Source organism: Cherax quadricarinatus, chromosome 56, assembly GCF_038502225.1.
Source record: "Cherax quadricarinatus isolate ZL_2023a chromosome 56, ASM3850222v1, whole genome shotgun sequence".
Taxonomy (NCBI): Eukaryota; Metazoa; Arthropoda; class Malacostraca; order Decapoda; family Parastacidae; genus Cherax; species Cherax quadricarinatus.
In genome coordinates, this window is record NC_091347.1 from 5,397,934 (window position 1) to 5,420,890 (window position 22,957).

A 22,957-nucleotide genomic window follows, 5' to 3' on the forward strand; every position below is an offset into this window, starting at 1 on the left:
AAAATATCATGGATGGATTAATGAAAATGTGTATATTACCGTAATATACGACATTTAATGAGACTCGGTGACTATTGTTATTATCACCACTTGTGGAAGTCGTCTGCTACCACAGCTCACATTTATGTTTATTTATTCTACTGTGGGGTGTATTTATCTTATTTATATGTTATGCATCGTGTTTATTATATAATTTTGAAAAAAATATCATGGATGGATTAATGAAAATGTGTATATTACCGTAATATACGACATTTAATGAGACTCGGTGACTATTGTTATTATGGCGTCACTTGTGGAAGTCGTCTGCTCACATCTCACATTTATGTTTATTTATTCTACTGTGGGGTGTATTTATCTTATTTATATGTTATGCATCGTGTTTATTATATAATTTTGAAAAAAATATCATGGATGGATTAATGAAAATGTGTATATTACCGTAATATACGACATTTAATGAGACTCGGTGAGTATTGTTATTATGGCGTCACTTGTGGAAGTCGTCTGCTCACATCTCACATTTATGTTTATTTATTCTACTGTGGGGTGTATTTATCTTATTTATATGTTATGCATCGTGTTTATTATATAATTTTGAAAAAAATATCATGGATGGATTAATGAAAATGTGTATATTAACGTAATATACGACATTTAAATGACTCGATGTATGTAAGTTTATTTAGGTACAGGTATACATAAGTATAATTATCAGAGTATATATAAAATATGAAATAACTTTTAAAAACATTTGAAATTTTGGAGTTTCCAGACAAAATGGAGAGACTTAGTGCTTACTGAGCTCATGGAGAATGTAAACAAACAGGGTGGGGCACGGTGACCGTATTAGAAAGTCAGGTGGGGGGAGCCGTATAGTGAGTTTTGGTCATAATTTGAAATGTCCGTATTAGCGGAACGCCGTAAAGTGAAACGCCATAAAGCGGGGCCTTCCTGTACCTGAATAAACTTACTTACTTACATACGAAAGGAATAATTTTCTACAGTTACCCCCAGTAACACATTTTCTCTTATGTTAGATTAGAGAAAATGTTATTCTTGCCGTCAATTGTACAAGTTATGTGGCTCCCACATCTTATATTTATGTTTATTTATTCTATTGTGGGGTGTATTTATCATCTTTTTATGTTATGTATCGTGTTTATTATTATATTTATGATTTATGTTTATTCTATTGTCGGGGTATTGTATTTATCATCTAATATGGCGTTTTGCAATGTTATGTATCGTGTATTTATTTATTATATAATTTAAAAAAAAATATCATGGATGGATTAATGAAAATGTGTATATTACCGTAATATACGACATTTAATGAGACTCGGTGAGTATTGTTATTATTATCATTTCTAATATGGCGTCACTTGTGCAAGTCGTCTGCTACCACATCTCACATTTATGTTTATTTATTCTACTTTGGGGTGTATTTATCTTATTTATATGTTATGCATCGTGTTTATTATATAATTTTGAAAAAAAATATCATGGATGGATTAATGAAAATGTGTATATTAACGTAATATACGACATTTAAATGACTCGATGATTATTATTATCATTACTAATATGACGTCTGGAGACATAAGACACTTACCAATTTTAATGTGTACCTGCATGCCAGCACAGTATGTAAGTTTATTTAGATACAGGTATACATAAGTATAATTATCAGAGTATATATAAAATATGAAATAACTTTTAAAAACATTTGAAATTTTGGAGTTTCCAGACAAAATGGAGAGACTTAGTGCTTACTGAGCTCATGGAGAATGTAAACAAACAGGGTGGGGCACGGTGACCGTATTAGAAAGTCAGGTGGGGGGAGCCGTATAGCGAGTTTTGGTCATAATTTGAAATGTCCGTATTAGCGGAACGCCGTAAAGTGAAACGCCGTAAAGCGGGGCCTTCCTGTATATATATGTATATATATGTATATATATGTATATATATATATATATATACATATATGTATATATTTATATATACATATATGTATATATTTATATATACATATATATATGCTTGTACATGTATATGTAGTTTAACCAAAGTGTAAGTAGAAGTAGCAAGACGTACCTGAAATCTTGCATGTTTTCTTTCTTTCAACACACCGGCCGTATCCCACCGAGGCGGGGTGGCCCAAAAGGAAAAACGAAAGTTTCTCCTTTTTACATTTAGTAATATATACAGGAGAAGGGGTTACTAGCACCTTGCTCCTGGCATTTTAGTCGCCTCTTACAACACGCATGGCTTACGGAGGAAGAATTCTGATCCACTTCCCCATGGAGATAAGAGGAAATAGACAAGAACAAGAACTAGAAAGAAAATAGAAGAAAACCCAGAGGGGTATGTATATATATATGCTTGCACATGTATGTGTAGTGTGACCTAAGTGTAAGTAGAAGTAGCAAGACGTACCTGAAATCTTGCATGTTTATGAAACAGAAAAAAGGACACCAGCAATCATACCATCATGTAAAACAATTACAGGATTTCGTTTTACACTCACTTGGCAGGACGGTAGTACCTCCCTGGGCGGTTGCTGTCTACCAGCCTACTACCTCGGATTATTATTATTATTACAATATAAATAATTTGTAATTTTTATTCACACAAAAAATATACGATTTACTGTTATGCCTTATTGCAATAATTGTATAAATAATGTCAACCCATTCACGACTGCATATTGGAACTGTACTTCCACTGTACTTCCCCACACAAACGATTTGATTTTATTGGGACTTGTGCCTGAGTGAATAGAATTATCAAAGCTTATTACTTGGGAAGCATTGAAAATTGGGTTGGGCAAATACGATTCTGTTAGTGGGGCGGTTTGTGAAGGACCTGCCTAGTATGGGCCAACAGGCCTGCTGCAGTGTTTCTGCTTTCTTATGTGCAAATATTTATGGGCGAACATCACCCTGACACAGCTGTTGCAGGCCGTGCTGGCAACATCTACAATGACAATGTTGTGTCCCATTTTAGGGAAATCTTAAAGAGATGCCAGATACAGAGCTCTCTGTACAGATTTTTAGTGTGACAGGGGTCCAGTGACTCTCAAGCTGGTCCTAGTGGCATTAAAAAACAAAGAAGGGAGGTAACCCCAGAAAAGGACTTGGTACCTAAAGTCCTTATGGAAGGGGATTTCCCTTCCAAACAATTGTAAACTCAATCCTCTGCCCTTCTCCCATCTCATCACTCATCAGATATGTCTTCAATAAAGGTAAGTGTCATTTTATTAATTATTAATGTATTTATTCTGCATGTCTCATTGTTTTCTGTGTAGGGAAATGTATATTTCATGTAAAAAAATTATTTTGTTTAATACTTTTGGGTGTCTGGAACGGATTAATTGGATTTCCATTATTTCTTATGGGGAAAATTAATTCGGATAACAACAGAATCAGTTAAAGACAAGCTCTCTGGGACAGATTAATGTCGTTAACTGAGGGTCCACTGTATTAAGAAAAATGTAATTTAATGTTATTGTAACATAAATATTAATGTAAATTCAGCAAAATTTCCATATAAAATATAATACTTTTACTAAATTAATTTACGTATTACCATATATTTACCATACATATACATACCAAAGAAAACAGGGTTGCAAGAATTATAGTATACCAAAGAAAATAGGCTTGCATGAAGTACAGTACATATGGGGGTAACATCAGTATTTTACATTCTAGCACTGCGGGAGACATAGCAGTACAATACAGTGGTCCCTCGCTTTTCGTAGTTCTCGGCAATCGTAAATTTCGCCAATCATAGGGGTATTTTCGTATAAACATGGACTCGCTTTTCATAGGTTGACTAGCGAATAGTAGTTGTCCAGGATGCTTACGCACGGTGTGAGCCGGGCAGGCCTCCCTACCCAGCCAGTCTGGCATTGTTTACCAGTGAGTGAAGGTCCCCTCAAGTGCTCCTACGAAATATTTCATAATCCACTCATTTTAGTGCTTGCAAGTACTAAATAAGCTACCATGGCTCCAAAGAAAGCTCCTAGTGCCAAGCCTGTGGTAAAGAAGGTGAGAAATATGTACAGTGACAAAGTCTTGGGCCATTTTAGGGAAGTGTTAAAGAGACGCCAGAAACAGAGCTCCCTCCACAGTTACTTTGCGAGACAGGACTAGAGTGACTCTCAAGGTGGTCCTAGTGGCATTAAGAAACAGAGAAGAGAAGCAACCCCAGAGAAGCAATTGGTACCTGAGGTGTTGCTGGAAGGGGATTCCCCTTCCAAACTGTAAACAATCCAATCTCTCTCCTCCTACAGTCTCCCATACACTAAGAAGAATCTCCAATAAAGGTAAGTGTTATGCTGTTAATGTTTCATTCATCATTTCCCATTGTATTGTTTATGTACTACATGTATATTTCATGTAAAAAAATTTTTTGTTTTAATACATCCGAGTGTCAAAAACGGATTAATTGTATTTACATTATTTCTTATGGGGAAAATTGATTCGCAAATCGTAAATTTCGTTTATAGTAGCTCCTCCAGGAACGGATTAATTACGAAAAACGAGGGACCACTGTACTATATATGGGTTTATCTTTACATTCTTTTCTTTTTAAGGGCTATGTATGAAGCTGAGTTTGAAATTAAATTAAAGTGTTTTGGAGGGCATATTTAAGGTTTAAACTATAAAAATAGGCATTTATAGGCATTTTTTTAACACATCCAGAATTTGCAATTTTTCCAAATTCATGGGTGGCCATGGAATGTAACCCCCGCGAATTTGGGTGGACTATGGTAATTGAAAACCACTGCATTAGTGAAATGCTGTAATATGGGGGCCTGCCAGTAATAGATTTGTGTGTCCCATTCACATGGCAGGACAATAGTTAAAAATGCTGCTACTATACGATTCCTTTCCCATTTGGGGTGTTAGTTTATCCACTCTCAAGACCATGTAGTAGCACAGACTTGTATCTTTGCAGATAAATCGTAAGACAGCTGTAGTACGTTATATGTTCTTTAACCGGGACGATGTGTTGTGGTTTAAACCAGTGGAGCTAAGGACTAAGTGGGGCAGACGAGGCCATATTAAAGAACCACTAGGTAAGTAATTGTTCTTGGCATTTCTTTTCTGTTTATATCTGACATCCTCCAATGATATTTATGGAAATTAAGGAGAGAGAGAACACTAAATTATCCATGTTGACCATATATATATATTTTTTAATTATAATCTATTGTTTATTTGAGTTAACATAAATTCTAATAATGATCATTTTGCTGTTCCTTCTCTCCATGTTTTCCTATAAATTCTCATAATGATCATTTTGCTGTTCCTTCTCTCCATGTTTTACTTCTACAGTACGTTTGGATTTCTTTCATTTCTTCCCCATCACACTTGAGTGCTGAATTAATAATGGAACTGTGTACTGTTGAAGGCTCACCATCAAATAAGCAAGGCAAAATGACTCACGAAATCATAATGACACAATTGCAAACAAACCATACCACGGGCGGGATTTGAACCCGCAGTCAGAGTCTCAAAATCATGTCATTACGATTTCGTGAGTCATGTTGACGGCAGTGAGGGGACTTGAGCTAGAGTTCGTCACGGCCATGCTAGCTGGAGATTCGTCTGTAAAAACTTGCATTTGTGGTCACAGTGGTGCCTATGCTAACCTTCCTATGGTGTAGAAATATACCTAGTTGGACGAATCTTATTGTGGCTAGCTGGTCCAGTGGCTAACGCGACGGTCTGGAGTTTTGAGACTGACCGCGGGTTCAAATCCCACCCGTGGTATGGTTTGTTAAGCAAGGCAAATTTTGTCACTGCTTTATATTGAAGCAGAGTGAACTTTATTTTGCTGCAGTTTTAAAGTATATGCTGGACTCTCTTGTTTCATTAAATGTTAATGAAATTAAGAATCTTGAAAGCAAGAATTACGTCAGCTTTTTTATGAGCTCATTTATCTTTAGTACATAAGCTAGCATTTAAAATGCAAAACTTTGATACAAAATTGTCTCTTGTGTTCACACAGCATTTATAATTGAGAACCTGTCTTAAGGCGTATGAATAATATTAATTATTGCTCACTGCTGTTACTGGGAAATGCTGTAGTGAAAATTTAGAGAAAGACTAGATCCTACAAACAGGTTTTGGTACTTGAGGGCTCGAGGGAGGGAATTATTTGGGTTGAATTACAGAAAATAAGCATAACCCCCCAATTCTGGGTCACCTTAATGCAATAGTAGGGTTTGTGCCACTCTTCATGCAAAGTACTTGTCTAAGAACTAAGCATTTCTTTTGCTATAGATGGTGGAGATTTTTCATCTTTTGTCTAAATTTGCTCACACTCCTGGCTGATGTCATGGAACATTTTATGGACATGTACATAAAATGTAAAAAATATATTTTGAATAGTTGTACTTGTTCTTTGATTATTATTTATGTAATATGAGAGTGAATTGGTCACTGCAGTGGACTCTCCTGGCCACCTCAGCTTGTGTATCCCCCATTACTCTGTTGCTTTCATCATACTCTCGTCTTGCTTTCTTGCTGTTCAGGGGCAGGTTGTACATCACTGCTGTCACCACCTTGGGACCCCCTGTCTGAAGTGTTCCTACTATGTAGTCATTTGCTTCCCCTCTGCCCATTCCTCCCATCTCCTCAAAACTCCACTGGTTTCTGATTAGCAATGCAACTCCTTCCCTTCTGTTCATGCTGTCTTTTCTTAGGATCTGATAGCCATTTGGGAAGCTCACATGTAAGATCATCTTCATAAGCTTTGTCTCCGTGAGTACTATGATGTCTGTCAATACATCCATTATTTGTTCCTGTCACTCCTTACTGTTATTTGTCATTCCATCCGCATGGGTGCACCATACTTTTAACTTCTTTTCCAGTACTGTATTTGGGGGGTTGGGGGAGTGTGGATGGCAGGGTGGGATTTTGTGAGAAACTGTTGTGAAGATGGTATTCATGCTGAAAGGGGGAGAGGGGAGGTCAGGTTATTGTTTGGTTGGAATAGGTGGCTAGGAGTTGAGGAGGGGATTCGGTGGATGGATGTATTTGGTGGTCCTCCCAAGGCTGAGCTTCCCTGCCTGTCATTGCTTGCCCTGTCCCTCCTTACTGCCCTGGCATCTTTGTGTCCACTTTCTCAGTTGCTCCTGTTCCTTTCTTGTTCTGTTGTGGTCAAGGTACACCTGGTGGTAGTTTTGTGAGTCCTTTAATTGTGGTTTCTACTGAATGATTCTGTTTCATACCAGTTCTGTGTGTGCATGCAAGTGTGTTTTTATTTATTTTTATATATTTATTTATTGTCCTTGGTAGTAGGTTGGTAGACAGCAGCCGCCCAGGGAGGTACTACCGTCCTGCCAAGTGAGTGTAAAACGAAGCCTGTAATTATTTTACATGATGGTAGGATTGCTGGTGTCCATTTTTCCGTCTCATAAACATGCAAGATTTCAGGTACGTCTTGCTATTTCTTCTTACACTTAGGTCACACTACACATACATGTACAAGGATATATATATGTACACACCCCTCTGGGTTTTCTTCTATTTTCTTACTAGTTCCTGTTCTCTCCATGGGAAAGTGGAACAGAATTCTTCCTCCGTAAGCCATGCGTGTTTTAAGAGGTGACTAAAATGCCGGGAGCAAGGGGCTAGTAACCCCTTCTCCTGTATATATTACTAAATGTAAAGGAGAAGCTTTCGTTTTTCCTTTTGGGCCACCCTGCCTCGGTGGGATATGGCCGGTTTGTTGAAAGAAGAATGTATGTATGTATGTATGTACACACCCATACATATAGTCATACATACACACATTCTCAGTTAACCCTTTGACTGTTTCAGGCCCCTCTCTGAAACTGTCATTCTATGTCGCTCAATTTTTGAGAAAAAAAAATTATTTTTTCTTATGAAATGATAGAGAATCTTTTCCCGATGGTAATGACACCAAAAGTTCGAAATTTGGTCGAAAACTCGTGGAATTATGCTCCCGCGAAGTTAGCGGTCTCGGCAACATATGCGTATCGGCGATTTCGCCGACTTTGAGCCCTATTTTCAGCCAATTCAATTGTTCCAGTTGACCAAACTCATAGCTATTTCTTTAGAACTCCATTTTATCTATCAGCTGAGTACAAGAAACCTCCCATTTACTAATTTCGACTACCCAATATGGTGGTCAGAAATTGGCAATTTGGCCAATTTCACGCAAAATAAAAAAGATGCCAATTTCAAAATAGGGTCCAGAATAAACAAGGTAGACATTCGTGGCACTAAAATAACATATGCTCTGTTCATTAGTCACATCTCTAGGCCCCTCTTATATTATTATTGCTTTCTATTTTTATTTTTTATTCATACAAAAAAATACAAAATTTACTGTTATGCAGACGACTGCATTATTGTAAAAATGGTATAAATAATATCAGTGCACTAGTGAAAGAATATTAGACTCCCCAGTTGACGTGTATTGGACGTGTGGTGTGATTTATTTACTCTTGAACATTGGTAAAAATCGAACATTTCCGCTACTTTGAGCTCAGTTTCAAGGTCGTTTTCATCATATAAGTAATGAAAATCATCTCTATTTCTGTAATATGTTTTCCATTTTATCACCTAAGACCATGAAAACGCGAATACAACGATAAATACTATACGAAAATACACCTCAAAGTCGGCGTTTTATTCCAAAAAAACGATCAGAGTTTTTTTTTTTTCTCATTACGCAATGTGTGCTGCAGGATTTTTTTTATGTGGTGCACACTGACCACACAGACCCATTCTCTCACATGTGGGCCTACCAGCTTTCTCCCACTTGATTTGAAGCCGCTAGAATTATTGAGTATATATACAGTGGACCCCCGGTTAACGAACTTTTTTCACTCCGTAAGTATGTTCAGGTGCCAGTACTGACCGAATTTTTTCCCATAAGGAATATTGTGAAGTAGATTAGTCAATTTCAGACCCCCAAACATACACGTACAAACGCACTTACATAAATACACTTACATAATTGGTCGCATTTGGAGGTGATCGTTATGCGGGGGTCCACTGTACTTCAGAAACATTGGCTCGTAAGACGTATTTATACGTCGAAAACAGTCAAAGGGTTAAAGGATTACAGGAGGGGCCCCACTTTTACAGCAGGTTAGGCTCTAGGCTACTGCTGTAAAGCGAAAATCACTATTAAGTGAATCAAGCCTTTTTTTCACTTTCAATTGCATATAAAAGCCTGATAACATATCTACACACTATCATATATTAAATGAGCAACATAGCTTGGCCTAAAATTGCATATACAATACACACATTACTTACCTTAAAATATTTTTGTCTTTAGCTTAAAGTGACTGGTGAAAACATATAAACCATACCCCCGGCCGGGATTGAACCTGCGGTCATAGAGTCTCGAAACTCCAGCCCGTCGCGTCCAGCAATCGTGTCATTACGATTTCTTAAGTCATGAAAACATATACAGTGGAACCTCGACTTATGAGTGCCCCAACATATGAGTTTTTCAAGATATGAGCCGTTGCTCGGTCAGTTTTTTGCTCTGAGTTACGAGCCAAAATCCGAGTTACAAGCGAGCTTCCCCCTCAACCCTCGCACCTTGCCTGTGTTTATCTATGATTTCATGCTTTAATTCCATGGATGTCATCATTTTTTTCTTCTCGGCACTGTCCGTTGCACTTACTTTCTTAGGACCCATGGCGGAGTTCTGAAGTTCCTCATTATTATTATTATAATAATAATAATTATTATTAATTTAGGGAACTGGAGCACAGATCCAATTCCCTAGATCAAGAGCCCCTCACCAGCGTCGAGGTGCCGTGACGCTGGTGAGGGACTCTTGATCTAAGGAATTGGATCTGTGCTCCAGTTCCCTAAATTAACAATAATAATAATAATTATTATAATTCTAGGTAGTAGGTTGGTAGACAGCAACCGCCCAGGGAGGTACTACCATCCTGCCAAGTGAGTATAAAACGAAAGCCTGTAATTGTTTTACATGATGGTAGAATTGCTGGTATAATTTTTTCTGTCTTATAAACATGCAAGATTTCAGGTACGTCTTGCTACTTTTACTTAAACTTGGGTCAAACTACACATACGTGTACAAGCGTGCATATATATATATATATATATATATATATATATATATATATGCTGAGGAAGGGTTGTTGAGGTGGTTCGGACATGTAGAGAGAATGGAGCGAAACAGAATGACTTCAAGAGTATATCAGTCTGTAGTGGAAGGAAGGCGGGGTAGGGGTCGGCCTAGGAAGGGTTGGAGGGAGGGGGTAAAGGAGGTTTTGTGTGCGAGGGGCTTGGACTTCCAGCAGGCATGCGTGAGCGTGTTTGATAGGAGTGAATGGAGACAAATGGTTTTTAATACTTGACGTGCTGTTGGAGTGTGAGCAAAGTAACATTTATGAAGGGATTCAGGGAAACCGGCAGGCCGGACTTGAGTCCTGGAGATGGGAAGTACAGTGCCTGCACTCTGAAGGAGGGGTGTTAATGTTGCAGTTTAAAAACTGTAGTGTAAAGCACCCTTCTGGCAAGACAGTGATGGAGTGAATGATGGTGAAAGTTTTTCTTTTTCGGGCCACCCTGCCTTGGTGGGAATCGGCCGGTGTGATAATAAAAAAAAAAAAAAAAAAAAAAAAAAAAAATAATATATATATATATATATATATATATATATTAATTGGTACCCGAGAATGAATATCGTTAGGCGAGTTTTTTAGCGTTAGCCGAGGCAAAATGTTAGCGTTAAAATGTATCGTTTGGCGAATTTAACGTTATGCGATGCGTTCGTTAGGCGAGGGTCCACTGTACACACCCCTCTGGGTTTTCTGCTATTTTCTTTCTAGTTCTTGTTCTGGTTTGTTTCCTCTTATCTCCATGGGGAAGTGGAACAGAATTCTTTCTCCGTAAGCCATGTGTGTTGTAAGAGGCAACTAAAATGCCAGGAGCAAGGGGCTAGTAACCCCTTCTCCTGTATATATTACTAAATGTACAAGGAGAAACTTTCGTTTCTCCTTTTGGGCCACCCTGCCTCGGTGGGATATGGCCGGTGTGTTGAAAGAAAGAATTCTAGGTAGTAGGTTGGTAGACGGCAACTGCCGAGAGAGGTATTACCGTCCTGCCAAGTGAGTATAAAACGAAAGCCTGTACAGTGGACCCCCGCATACCGGACGCCTTGCATAACGGACAATCCGCATACCGGACGCTTTGATCGCTAAAATTTTGCCTCGCATACCGCCCAAAAACCCGCTCAGCGCCCTTCATCCGAGATGCGTCCAATGTGTGGCCTGAGCCACGCTCACATGTTCCGCCGGTGGCATTGTTTACCAGCCAGCCTCCGCGGTAACATCCAAGCATACAATCGGAACATTTCGTATTATTAGTGTTTTTGGTGATTTTTTTCTGGAAAATAAGTGACCATGGGCCCCAAGAAAGCTTCTAGTGCCAACCCTACAGCAATAAGGGTGAGAATTACTATGGAGATGAAGAAAAAGATCGTTGATAAGTATGAAAGTGGAGTGCGTGTCTCCGAGCTGGCCAGGTTGTATAATAAACCCCAATCAACCATCGCTACTATTGGTGGTACAGCTGCTGCTGCTGCTGTACCACCGTCAGCTGCTGCTGCACTGTCAGCTGCTGCTGCTGTACCACCATCAGCTGCTCCTGCTGCTGTAGTACCGTCTGCTGCTGCTGTAGCATCGTCTGCTGCTGCTGTAGCATCGTCTGCTGCTGCTGTAGCATCGTCTGCTGCTGCTGTAGCATCGTCTGCTGCTGCTGTAGCATTGTCTGCTGCTGCTGTAGCATCGTCTGTTGCTGCTGTAGCATCGTCTGTTGCTGCTGTACCACCGTCAGCTGCTGCTGCTGCTGTAGCATCGTCTGCTGCTGCTGCTGCTGTAGCATCGTCTGCTGCTGCTGTAACATCGTCAGTTGCTGCTGTAGCATCGTCTGCTGCTGCTGTAGCATCGTCTGTTGCTGCTGTAGCATCCTCTGTTGCTGCTGTACCACCGTCAGCTGCTGCTGCTGCTGTAGCATCGTCTGCTGCTGCTGTAACATCGTCTGTTGCTGCTGTACCACCGTCAGCTGCTGCTGCTGCTGTAGCATCGTCTGCTGCTGCTGTAACATCGTCAGTTGCTGCTGTAGCATCGTCTGCTGCTGCTGTAGCATCGTCTGTTGCTGCTGTAGCATCGTCTGTTGCTGCTGTACCACCGTCAGCTGCTGCTGCTGCTGTAGCATCGTCTGCTGCTGCTGTAGCATCGTCTGTTGCTGCTGTACCACCGTCAGCTGCTGCTGCTGCTGTAGCACCGTTGTTGGTGTGGCTTATTGAGAATACCAAGAAACAATTAACCCCAGAGGATTTGCCACCCAGGATAGCCCAAAAAAGTCAGTGTCATCGAAGACTGTCTAACTTATTTCCATTGGGGTCCTTAATCTTGTCTCCCAGGATGCAACCCACACCAGTCGACTAACACCCAGGTGAACAGGGAAAATGCCTGGAACTAGTGCTCATATTGGTGAATTTAGAGCCAGCAAAGGTTGGTTTGAGAGATTTAAGAATCGTAGTGACATACACAGTGTGATAAGGCCTGTTCTGGAAGAAAATACCAAACAGGACCTACAGTACTCAGGAGGAAAAGGCACTCCCAGGACACAGTGTCTCATCAGTCATTGCTGCATCTTCAATAAAGGTAAGTGTCATTTATTCTTCATTTAGTAGAGTAGTACATGCACAATATATATTGTGCATGTACTACTCTACTATTGTGCATGTATCCTTCTCTTTGTGTGTAGGAAAATGTATATTTCATGTGGTAAAAATTTTTTTTTCATACTTTTGGGTGTCTTGCACGGATTAATTTGATTTCCATTATTTCTTATGGGGAAAATTCATTCGCATACCGAACATTTCGCATAACAGCCAGCCCTCTTGCACGGATTAAGGTCGCTATGCGGGGGTCCACTGTAATTGTTTTACATAATGGTAGGATTGCTGGTATACTTTTTTCTGTCTTATAAACATGCAAGATTTCAGGTACGTCTTGCTACTTTTACTTACACTTAGGTCACACTACACATACATGTACAAGCATATAGTATATACACACCCATCTAGATGGGTTTTCTTCTATTTTCTTTCTAGTTTTTGTTCATGTTTATTTCCTCTTATCTAAATGGGAAAGTGGAACAAAATTCTTCCTCCATAAGCTATGCGTGTTGTAGGAGGCAACTAAAATGCCAGGAGCAAGGGGTTATTAACCACTTCTACTGTATAAATTACTAATTTCAAAAAAGAAACTTTCATTTTTCTTTTTGGGCCACCCTGCCTTGGTGGGATACGGTCAATTTGTTGATAGAAGAATTATAATAATAGTAGTAATAATAATAATGAGGAGTTTCAGAATGCCGCCAACTGGTGCAATGCACTGTTTAACTCACTGTGGAAGCATTTCTCTCGTGTTTTGCTTGCATTTTGTCTAGTTATTTTGCCAAATTTCTTTTTTCTAACCATGGGTCCTTAGAAAATAAATGCAAAGGACAGTGCTGAGAAGAAAAAGAGGTGTGAGGTGTGTGGGTTGTTTGCAAGGCAGTACGAGCGTAGTACATACTTCTACTATGCTGGTACTGCCTCGCATTTAGTACTAAGAATGTAGCAATTAAGTTCAGCAATAAAGTGTAGCATTAGGAGTGTAGCAGTTAAGTTCAGCAATAAAGTGTAGCATTAAGAGTGTAGCAAGTAGCCTATCTTCCACCCTCCACCAGTGTACATACACTTTATAAAACCAGTTTATTTCTTTACATTCTCTATTATGTTAAATTTTTTATGCAATATTTCTTATTTATAAATACATTGTTTCAGTGTTTTTCTTATGAAACAAGTGGTCTAGTGCAGTTATCCTCACAAACACACTGTTTTCAGAATGGGAAGATATGGTCAGTGCAGCAGTGTCAATGGCCGCCGCCACTCATGACGTAATGACGTATTTTATTCATTCTAGAGTATATATAACGTTTCTATGTTATATTGTTTATGTCATATTAGATCAATTGTAATAGATAAATAAGTCGTAGATTTGATATTAGCGTTATATTCAAGTATTTTGTTCTGCCTCCCGAGAGGAGGAATTCCGCTGGAACAGATTAATGGCATTTCAGTTAATTTAAATGAGGAAAATTGATTTGATATACAGTGGACCCTCGGCCAACGTTGGCATCGTCTAATGTTAAATCCGACTAGCGATACATTTTAACGCAAAAATTTTGCCTCAACTAACGCTAAAAAAACCCGACCGACGCTATTCGTTCCGTTCGAGATGCGTCCACTTTGGCCTGAGCGCATCTCACTTGTCCCGTGTTGGCAACCTGTACACAGACAATGTTGTGAAACACTTTAGAAATGTCATAATGGAACAGGAGATACAGGCCTCTATGGACAGATATGTTGTGCGACAGAGGTCCAGTGACTCTCAAGCTGGTCCTAGTGGCATTAAAAGAAGAAGGAAAGTAACCCCGGAAAAGGACTTGCCACCTCAAATCCTAATGGAAGGGGATTCCCCTTCTAAACACTAAGACCATCAACACTCCCCTCCTCCCATCCCATCAGTCATCACCAGATCTTCAATAAAGGTAAGTGTCATGTAACTGTGCATGTCTTCTTCAGTTTGTGTGTATTAAAATTAATATTTCTTGTGGTAAAAACATTTTTTTTTCATACTTTGGGGTGTCCTGCACAGATTAATTTGATTTCTATTATTTTTTATGGGGAAAATTAACTTGACTAACGATGAGCTCTCAGGAACGGATTAATAACGTTAGTCGAGGGTCCACTGTACAAGCAAATTGAGTTACGAGCTAGGTCACGGAACTGATTAAACTCATAATTCGAGGTTCCACTATACGTATATGAAGAATGGGTATACTAATTAAAAAAATGCTGTATTAGCTAAATGCTGTAAAGCTAGGCACTGTAAAGTGGGGCTGGCCTGTAATTAAAAAAATCAGTAAAATATTTAACCCTTTGACTGTTTCAGCCGTATATATACGTCTTACGAGGTACCATGTTTGATGTAAATATACTCATAAATTCTAGCGGCTTCAAATCAAGCAGGAAAAAGCTGGTAGGCCCACATGTGAGAGAATGGGTCTGTGTGGTCAGTGTGCACCACATAAAAGAAATCCTGCAGCACGCAGTGCATAATGAGAAAAAAAAATTCCATTTTTTAATTAAAATGCCAAATTTGTGGTCTATTTTTGTATAGTGTTTATGGTTGTATTCTCATTTTCGTGATCTCATTTGATAGAATGGAAAACATATTATAGAAATAGAGGTAATTTTGATTGGTTTTACTATAAAAAGAACCTGGAAATGGAGCTCAAACTAGGGGAAATGTTTGATTTTTGCCAATGTTCAAAAGTAAACAAATGATGTCATTGTCCAATAAATGTCCAACTAGCCATTCTAATATGCAGTCATGAATGGGTTGACATTATTTGTACAATTATTACACTATTGCAGTAGTCTGCATAACAGTAAATCTTCTATTTTTTGTTTGAATAAAAATTCAAAATAGAAAACAAGAGTAATATCAGATGGGCCTGGAGATGTGACTGATGTACAAAGAAAATGTTATTTTAGAGCCAGGAATGTCTGCATTGTTCATTCTGGACCTTATTTTGAAATTGTCATATTTTTTAATTTTCGTGAAATTGCCCAAATTGCAAATTTCTGACCACGTTATTGGGTAGTTGAAATCAGTAAATGGGCAGTTTCTTGTACTCAGTTGATAGAAAAAACAGGGTTCTAAAGAAATAGCTATGAGTTTGGGCAACTGGAACAATGGAATTAGCTGAAAATAGGGTTCAAAGTGGGTGAAATTGCTGAGGTCGCTAACTTCGCGAGAGCATAATTCCGTCAGTTTTCCATCAAATTTCAGTTTTTTGGTGTCATTACAATTGGGAAAACATTCTCTATCATTTTATTGGATTTTTTTTTTTTTTTTTTTTTTTTTTTTTAAATTTTGTGGCACCAGGAGACACCTAAGGATTGGGGGTTGCGACAGTCAAGGGGTTAACATTTATGACAATGCTTACATTTTTCTTTTATGTAAACAGGTACTCATGGCCACATGAAGTGTCAGTTTGATGGACAGCTGAAGTCTCAAGATACTGTGCTGCTTAATCTTTATAAGAGAGTGTTTCCGAAGTGGACATTTGACCCATATGTTGCGAGACCACCACCTCTTTATACCTTCCGATCCTCTCACGATATGGAAGAACGTACTAGTGGTGAAGAAAATACTGGAGAACAACCTTGTCAGAAAAAGGCCAAAACTGTTAAGTTTCATTCAGCTAGACTATAATTGTTAATTTTAAGATACTTTAATTACTGATGTCATATTATTTATTAAATGTTTTTCATTTCTATCTTAATGCTGCTTCTGTAGTAGAAGCATATAACTTATTCAAAATCACCCCTCCTAGTTTTGTGAGATAGTTAAATGGATTAATATTTCTTCTTACCAAGATTTTTAATCTAGTTAATATTCATTAACTGTATTCAACTTTTAAAGTAAAATATACAAAAATGCATTTGTTATTGATATGGACATTGTATTCTTAGCAGTATATATTTTCTTGCATAGTTTTGCATCCATTCTTTTGTGCTAGTGTCGTAATAACCTTGCTCAATCAGTAGTCTTTTATTACCCACAGAATTACTATAAAGGTTCTGATTGTTTCATTTGTTTAACTGGTATTTCATTCTTTTCCTGAAATAAAAATATATTTCAAAGATTTTTTTACCTCATTGACCATGTCCTACAAGTAGTAGAGTGTACACTTGTCTGTAGCTTGCACGGTTGGTTATTAGTTTTGTAATACATTTCCCTTTTCTTCTTAAGTGTCTTGATTTATTTTTCTTATTGGTAAACTTGATAAAATTCTTCTACATGAGTTTCAAAGAATTATTTCAGTCTGATACATAAAGTTACATAAGGATCAGTGACTGAAATATTTGTGGAAAAAAATACAACACCAATTTACTGGCAACAGATGACCCAGCAACTCTTTTAGTCCAGAGTAGATTACAGGGCTACTTTTTTTGCCAGGCTAGTTTACTGGGTGTCTACAGATGATGTAATATGTAATATGCACTTGCTCACATTCTTTACATTACAGTTGTTGTTGATTGTAATCCCTTGATTTTGTGATTATTAGGATATTTTGCTAACAACCCTGGTTATGGCTAGGGCTAATGGCTATATAAGTACAGTAAAGGCAGGTTAGGTTCCAGGCCACTGCCGGAAAGCGGACATCACTGGAAAGCAGAGCGCCATTTTTTCCACATAAGTGCATATAAATGCCAGATAAGTTTACACTAACATATATTAAGTTAGCAATAGAACTAGGTGTTAACCCTTTCAGGGTTCAGAGGCCAAATTTCAGAGTGTGCACCAGGGTCCATTATTTAAAAAAAAAATTATTTTTTCTTATGAAATGGTAGAGAATCTTTTTCTGAAGGTAATAAAACAAAAAGTATGAAATTTGATGGAAAATTGACGAAATTTTGCTCTTGCGAATTTTGATGTGTCAGCGACATTTACGAATCGGCAATTTTGCTGACTTTGACTCCCATTTTAGGCCAATTGACCAAATTCTTAGCTATTTCACTAGTATTACTTCTATTCTATCGATTGAGCACAAGAAATCGCCAAGTCAACTGTTTCAACTACAAAATAAAGTGATCGGAAATTGGTAATTTGGCCAATTTAACACAAAGTTCAAAATATTCCAATTTCAAAAAAAGGGTCCAGAATAAACAATGTAGGTATTCCTGGCACTAAACTAACATTTCCTCTGTTCATTAGTTACGTTTTGAAGCTTTACAAATGAATTCCATTTTGATTTTTTATTCACATAATGAATTATTCAAACCAAAAAATAGAAGATTTACTGTTATGCAATATTGAAATAATTGTATAAATATCATCACCACATTTGTGAATGTATATTAGACCCACCAGCTGACGTGTATTAGACATATGAGGTCGTTTGTTTACTCTTGAACATGAGCAAAAATTTAACATTTCTGCTACTTTGAGCTCAGTTTCAAGCCATTTCCAGTGCTAAAACCAATCAAAATCATCTCTATTTCTGTAATATGTCTTCCATTCTATCAAATGAGACTAAGAAATCGCAAATACAACTATAAAAAGCATACGAAAAAACACTGCAAAGTCGCTGTTTTAATCGAAAATCATGGTCTCAGTTTTTTTTCTCTCATTATACACTGTGTGCTGCAGGATTTGTTTTATGTGGTGCACACATATCACAGATGTATTCTCTCATATATAGGCCCAAATTTACCACTCACAGCTTATCAGAGTGAGCTGAGCTCATGGCGTAGATCTACGGTTTGGACCCTGAACGTAAAGCCGTAGATCTGCAGCACAGACCCTGAAAGGGTTAAAAACAATAAAAAGTAAAATACACACACAGTATACTACAAATATATTTGTAGTCTTAATGTAGGGCGAGAGGTGAATAGTACTTATTGTAAGAAGTCAGGTGTGGAAAGTACGGTAGCCAGCCAGGCCAACCCACCCACATGTAATATATTAAGACATTTAAAGTGCCCCTGAGTTACAAAATGCATATGCAGTACACTCATTACTTACACTTAAAATATTAGTAGTCTTAATGTAGGGTGAGAGGTGAGTAAACGAGGTAAAATGAATAAACGAGAGAGAGAGAGAACAAGAGAGTGCGCATACCATCTCTGATCCTACACCTGTCAGCACACTTGCCGACACTACTCCAACATCTGACAGCAGTGCTTCATCGGCAAGTTCTGAGTCAGGATTTTCTCCACCAGAGATTGGTGCAGTTAATAATCAGGGCACTATTGCTGCACCTCAACACCTACTGTGCCAAAGTACAAACAGCAGGGACACATCTGTCAGAACTGCACAGGGGCATGGTAGAGGACGTGGCAGAGGATGTGGAAGAGGACGTCGAGGAGGAAGACTATCTACAGTCGTCTCACCTTCCACCAACACAGTCCCAGCTGCAGAACCTGCAGACAAATCAGCAAAACACAGGAGGTGCAACAAATAATAGTCCACCCTCCCAGGCACCTAGGCAGTGCTCTCGCTGTCAGCAGAAGGGGCACACCACTAACAACTGCTTGTGAGATACCAGGTGCAGTTACTGTCACAAGAAAGGACATCAGGAGGACCAGTGTCGGAAGAAAAAGGAACTTGACAGGACCACCTGTTTAGAGACCTGTTCTCGGAACAAACCAGCAGGATTTCTGAGTTGGTGAACACACTCACACGTCACCCACTCAGCTACTCCTATCTCAGCCCAGCAGGTGCTACTGTGCCTTATACAAGACCACAGACTTATATCCCTGCAGCTGCCTCAATGCCCTACCTCTCTCGAGGACAGGCACCTTACATGCCTTACACACCCACCACCTCAAGCTGACCGCATCATGAGCCAGTCTATCAGCATCCTGTTGGCCAACATTAGAGGTTTCATTATTAATGTTAGAGAGCTCACATACAGTTTTGTGAACACTCGACATCCCAACATGATAGCTATTGTTGAAACATTTTTGGATGACAGGACTCCAGAAAATTTTGCAAGAATTGCTGGCTACACCTCATAGATGAGAAGAGACAGGCAAGGGCAAGGAGGTGTTGCTGTGTGCTTCTCTAAAAGTGTACATGCCCAGCACATTGATGTTGCCATCCCTACTCATCTTGAGATGGTGTTCTTCAAGCTATGCATAAACACTAGTACCTCTGTACTAGCATGTGCAATGTACAGACCTCAGTGGCAACATGCAGACCCCATCAACTTCCTAATGGAAAATGTGGACTCCCTTCTGCTACAACACATGTCAACATGTCATAATTGTTGACCTCAATGAACACCTTATACAGAGGGACTTTGATGACCTTTCTGCAGTATGTGACATGAGAAACTTTGTTGATTTCCCTACTCACATCTCTGGCTCCTCCCTTGACCTAGTAATGAGTGATCTGGCAGAAGGTATAGTCGCTTGTCAACCCCTCGGCTACGTTGGATCATCTGACCACAAGGCTGTTTTTACGACACTTAAGATCCCAACAGAACGAGGTGAGGAGTCCACACACACAACCTGGCTATGAGAAAGAGGTAATTGGCCAGTCCTTTGCTCTGAGCTTGCCACCACCAATTGGAATGCTCTTCTTCAAGGGGATGTTGACAACCAAATGAAAGCCTTCACTGGACACATCCTTAATCTACAGCAAGAACACATTCCTCATTGGCAATACATGACGAAGCCTACAGATCAGCCTTGGTTTGGCTTTCGTTGTAGAGAGGCTGCTACTGCTAAGCACAAGTCATGGCAAAGGTATAAGAGACATCCAACCACCTATAACAGGAACTTGCATAGGCAAGCCTATAGGCATATGGGTGACGTTCAAAAGTGGGCCATCGCTAAATGGGAGATGAACACGAAAAGAAAGCTAGCATCAGGTAGGGTAGGCTCCAAAACCTGGTGGTCCCTGGTCAAGAACAGACAAGGTTATTTGCCTGATGAACTCATTCCACCTCTAAATCGACAGGATGGGACCACCTCTACCAGCAGTCAAGAGAAAGCGGACCTCTTTGCCGAACACTTTGCTACTGTTACGTTATGTTGCTATCCCTTATACTTTGACAGTAAAGTTCTCACTACATGTTCTAGTGTGGGGGTAGCTTTTACATAAAGGCCTTATGTCTAGGGTAATAGTTACATCATGACTGATCATCCTCAGTGTCTCTGATCCTTTCACCAGCCCTCTTCACAGGTTATTTAAACTACTACTATAAAAATATAACTGTATTCTAAATAGATATGTACAGAATATACAATTACAGCACTCACATATTCAAAACAAGCCTGCATACCCCTTAGCTGCTCTCCTAGGATAGTCCACATGGTGCATCTCAACAATGCCCTTCTCTCTTCTTGACATAACTCTGGGCTAACCAGTGTTTTGACACACTTTAGTCACCCTGGGTATGATGGCCACAACTTAAGTTATAAAAACTCACCCCTGGAGCACACATAATGCCCAAACAAAAATAAAAGAAGGACCCAGAGGTCCTCCCAGTCTGAAGTCAAAAAAGTGAGACAGAGGGAGGGGCCTAGCTCAGCTCCTCCCACACCCACCAAAAAACAAAAGACTGTTGCCAAGCACAATTCTCCAGTTACCACAATTCTACCACACCTTAATTTTACTTTTACAAAAAGAAATACAACTTTATAAACTACTTACTTAAATTGTGCGTGTGTCTATAGTATAACCTATTATATTGAGAAAAACAGGCTTGACTCAGCTGCCTTGCAGCCATAAGAGTGATCTGCCCTTATGACATTTAGAGATGAGTCCCCATCAGTTCACTATAATTAGGTATTCCAGAGTAACTGTTACAGATACATAAATACATGTTGGGTCCTATAGCCCCATAACAGCTACCAAAATGCAAGTTCCTGATCCAGCAAGGGACCCTCTTTGGCTAGCTGCAAGAACTGTTGTCAAAACAGTCAGTGGTGACAATAAGGCAGGAAGAGGTGCATTTCCTTCTTAAATCGCTTGACCAAGAAAAGGCTGTGGGCTCAGACAAGCTGAGCCCAAGATTGCTGAGATGTGCAGACCAGCTAGCAGCACCTCTAACTTGCATCTTTCAGCACTGCCTAGTACAGTGTAAATGGTGCTCTCTGTGGAAAGAGGCAAATGTAGTCCCTAGTCACAAAAAGAAGAGCAGAGCAGAAATCAGCAACTACAGACCAGTGTCATTCCTCTCAATCACTGGCAAGCTCCTTGGTACAATAATCTCAAGACAAATGACAGAGTTTTTTGACTACCACTCACTACTTTGTGACCGTCAATATGGCTTCAGGAAAGGTTACTCTGCTGCTGATCTGTTGTTAAACCTCTCCACTAAGTGGCACCAGTCACTGGATGAATCCAAAGTCAGCTGTGTGGTAGCACTGGACATTGCTGGTGCTTTTGACTGGGTGTGGCACTGGGACCTCTTAGGAAAACTGCAAGCTCTGGGAATTGCAGGCTCTATGCTATGTCTCCTCAGTGATTACCTTCATGGTAGATCTCTAAGGGTAGTTCTCAATGGAACAGAATCAGCAAGACATCCTATTGGGGCAAGTGTTCCACAAGGAAGTATTCTGGGACCATTGTTATGGAATGTCTACTTCAATGACCTCCTTCATCTCATCCCAGAATCCCATGCATATGCAGATGACTGTACACTGACATTCACTTGTCCAAGAGAAGAAATGCCAGTTGCTCTAAGCTACATCAATCACCAGCTAAGAGCTATATCAACTTGGGGAAACAGATGGCAAGTAACATTTGCACCTGAGAAAACACAAATGATGATGATTTCTAGGCACCATGATGGTAATGCCGGTGCAGTAGTAAGGATGAATGGGAGGGTGTTGGCACCTGGAGAAGTTGATATTCTTGGGGTGAAAGTTGACTCCAAACTGACCATGAAAAATCACTTTGTAAATCTTGCAAACAAGGCAGCCAGGAAGCTTACAGCACTTCGCCGTATCTCGCATCTGCTTGACAGCAGGGGTTGCAAGATTTTGTACGAGGCACAAGTACACTCACACCTTGAGTATGCTCCACTTTCTTGGTTTGCCTGCCCCCCTTCTCATCTGCAACTGCTTGACAGAGTAGAGAACAGAGCAAGACGTCTCATCTCTCGCCTGGACCAATCCTGGATAGATCTGTCATTTCAGCAGAGCCTTCAACATAGGAGGGATGTGGGTTGCCTTACTGTTATGTACAAGGCCAATATTGTCAAAGTACCACACTTGGATCCACTTCAAGGACAGCGTGAAGCAAGCTTGTATACCACAAGACGGGCAGAAAGCAACA

General features: G+C 39.4%; 1 protein-coding gene across 6 annotated transcripts in view; it reads left to right on the plus strand.

Annotated features, from left to right (window-relative positions):
* Positions 1-16,808, plus strand: part of Tsr1 (Tsr1 ribosome assembly factor) — a 221,479-nt gene extending 204,671 nt beyond the window's left edge. For all 6 annotated transcript variants that reach the window (XM_070097035.1, XM_070097039.1, XM_070097037.1 and 3 more), the window contains 2 exons: positions 4,969-5,089; positions 16,128-16,808. In XM_070097035.1, the coding sequence (XP_069953136.1) occupies positions 4,969-5,089; positions 16,128-16,375 (369 nt within the window). In that variant the 3' untranslated portion in view covers positions 16,376-16,808. The remainder of the gene's footprint in view (positions 1-4,968; positions 5,090-16,127) is intronic.
* Positions 16,809-22,957: the final 6,149 nt, after the last annotated feature.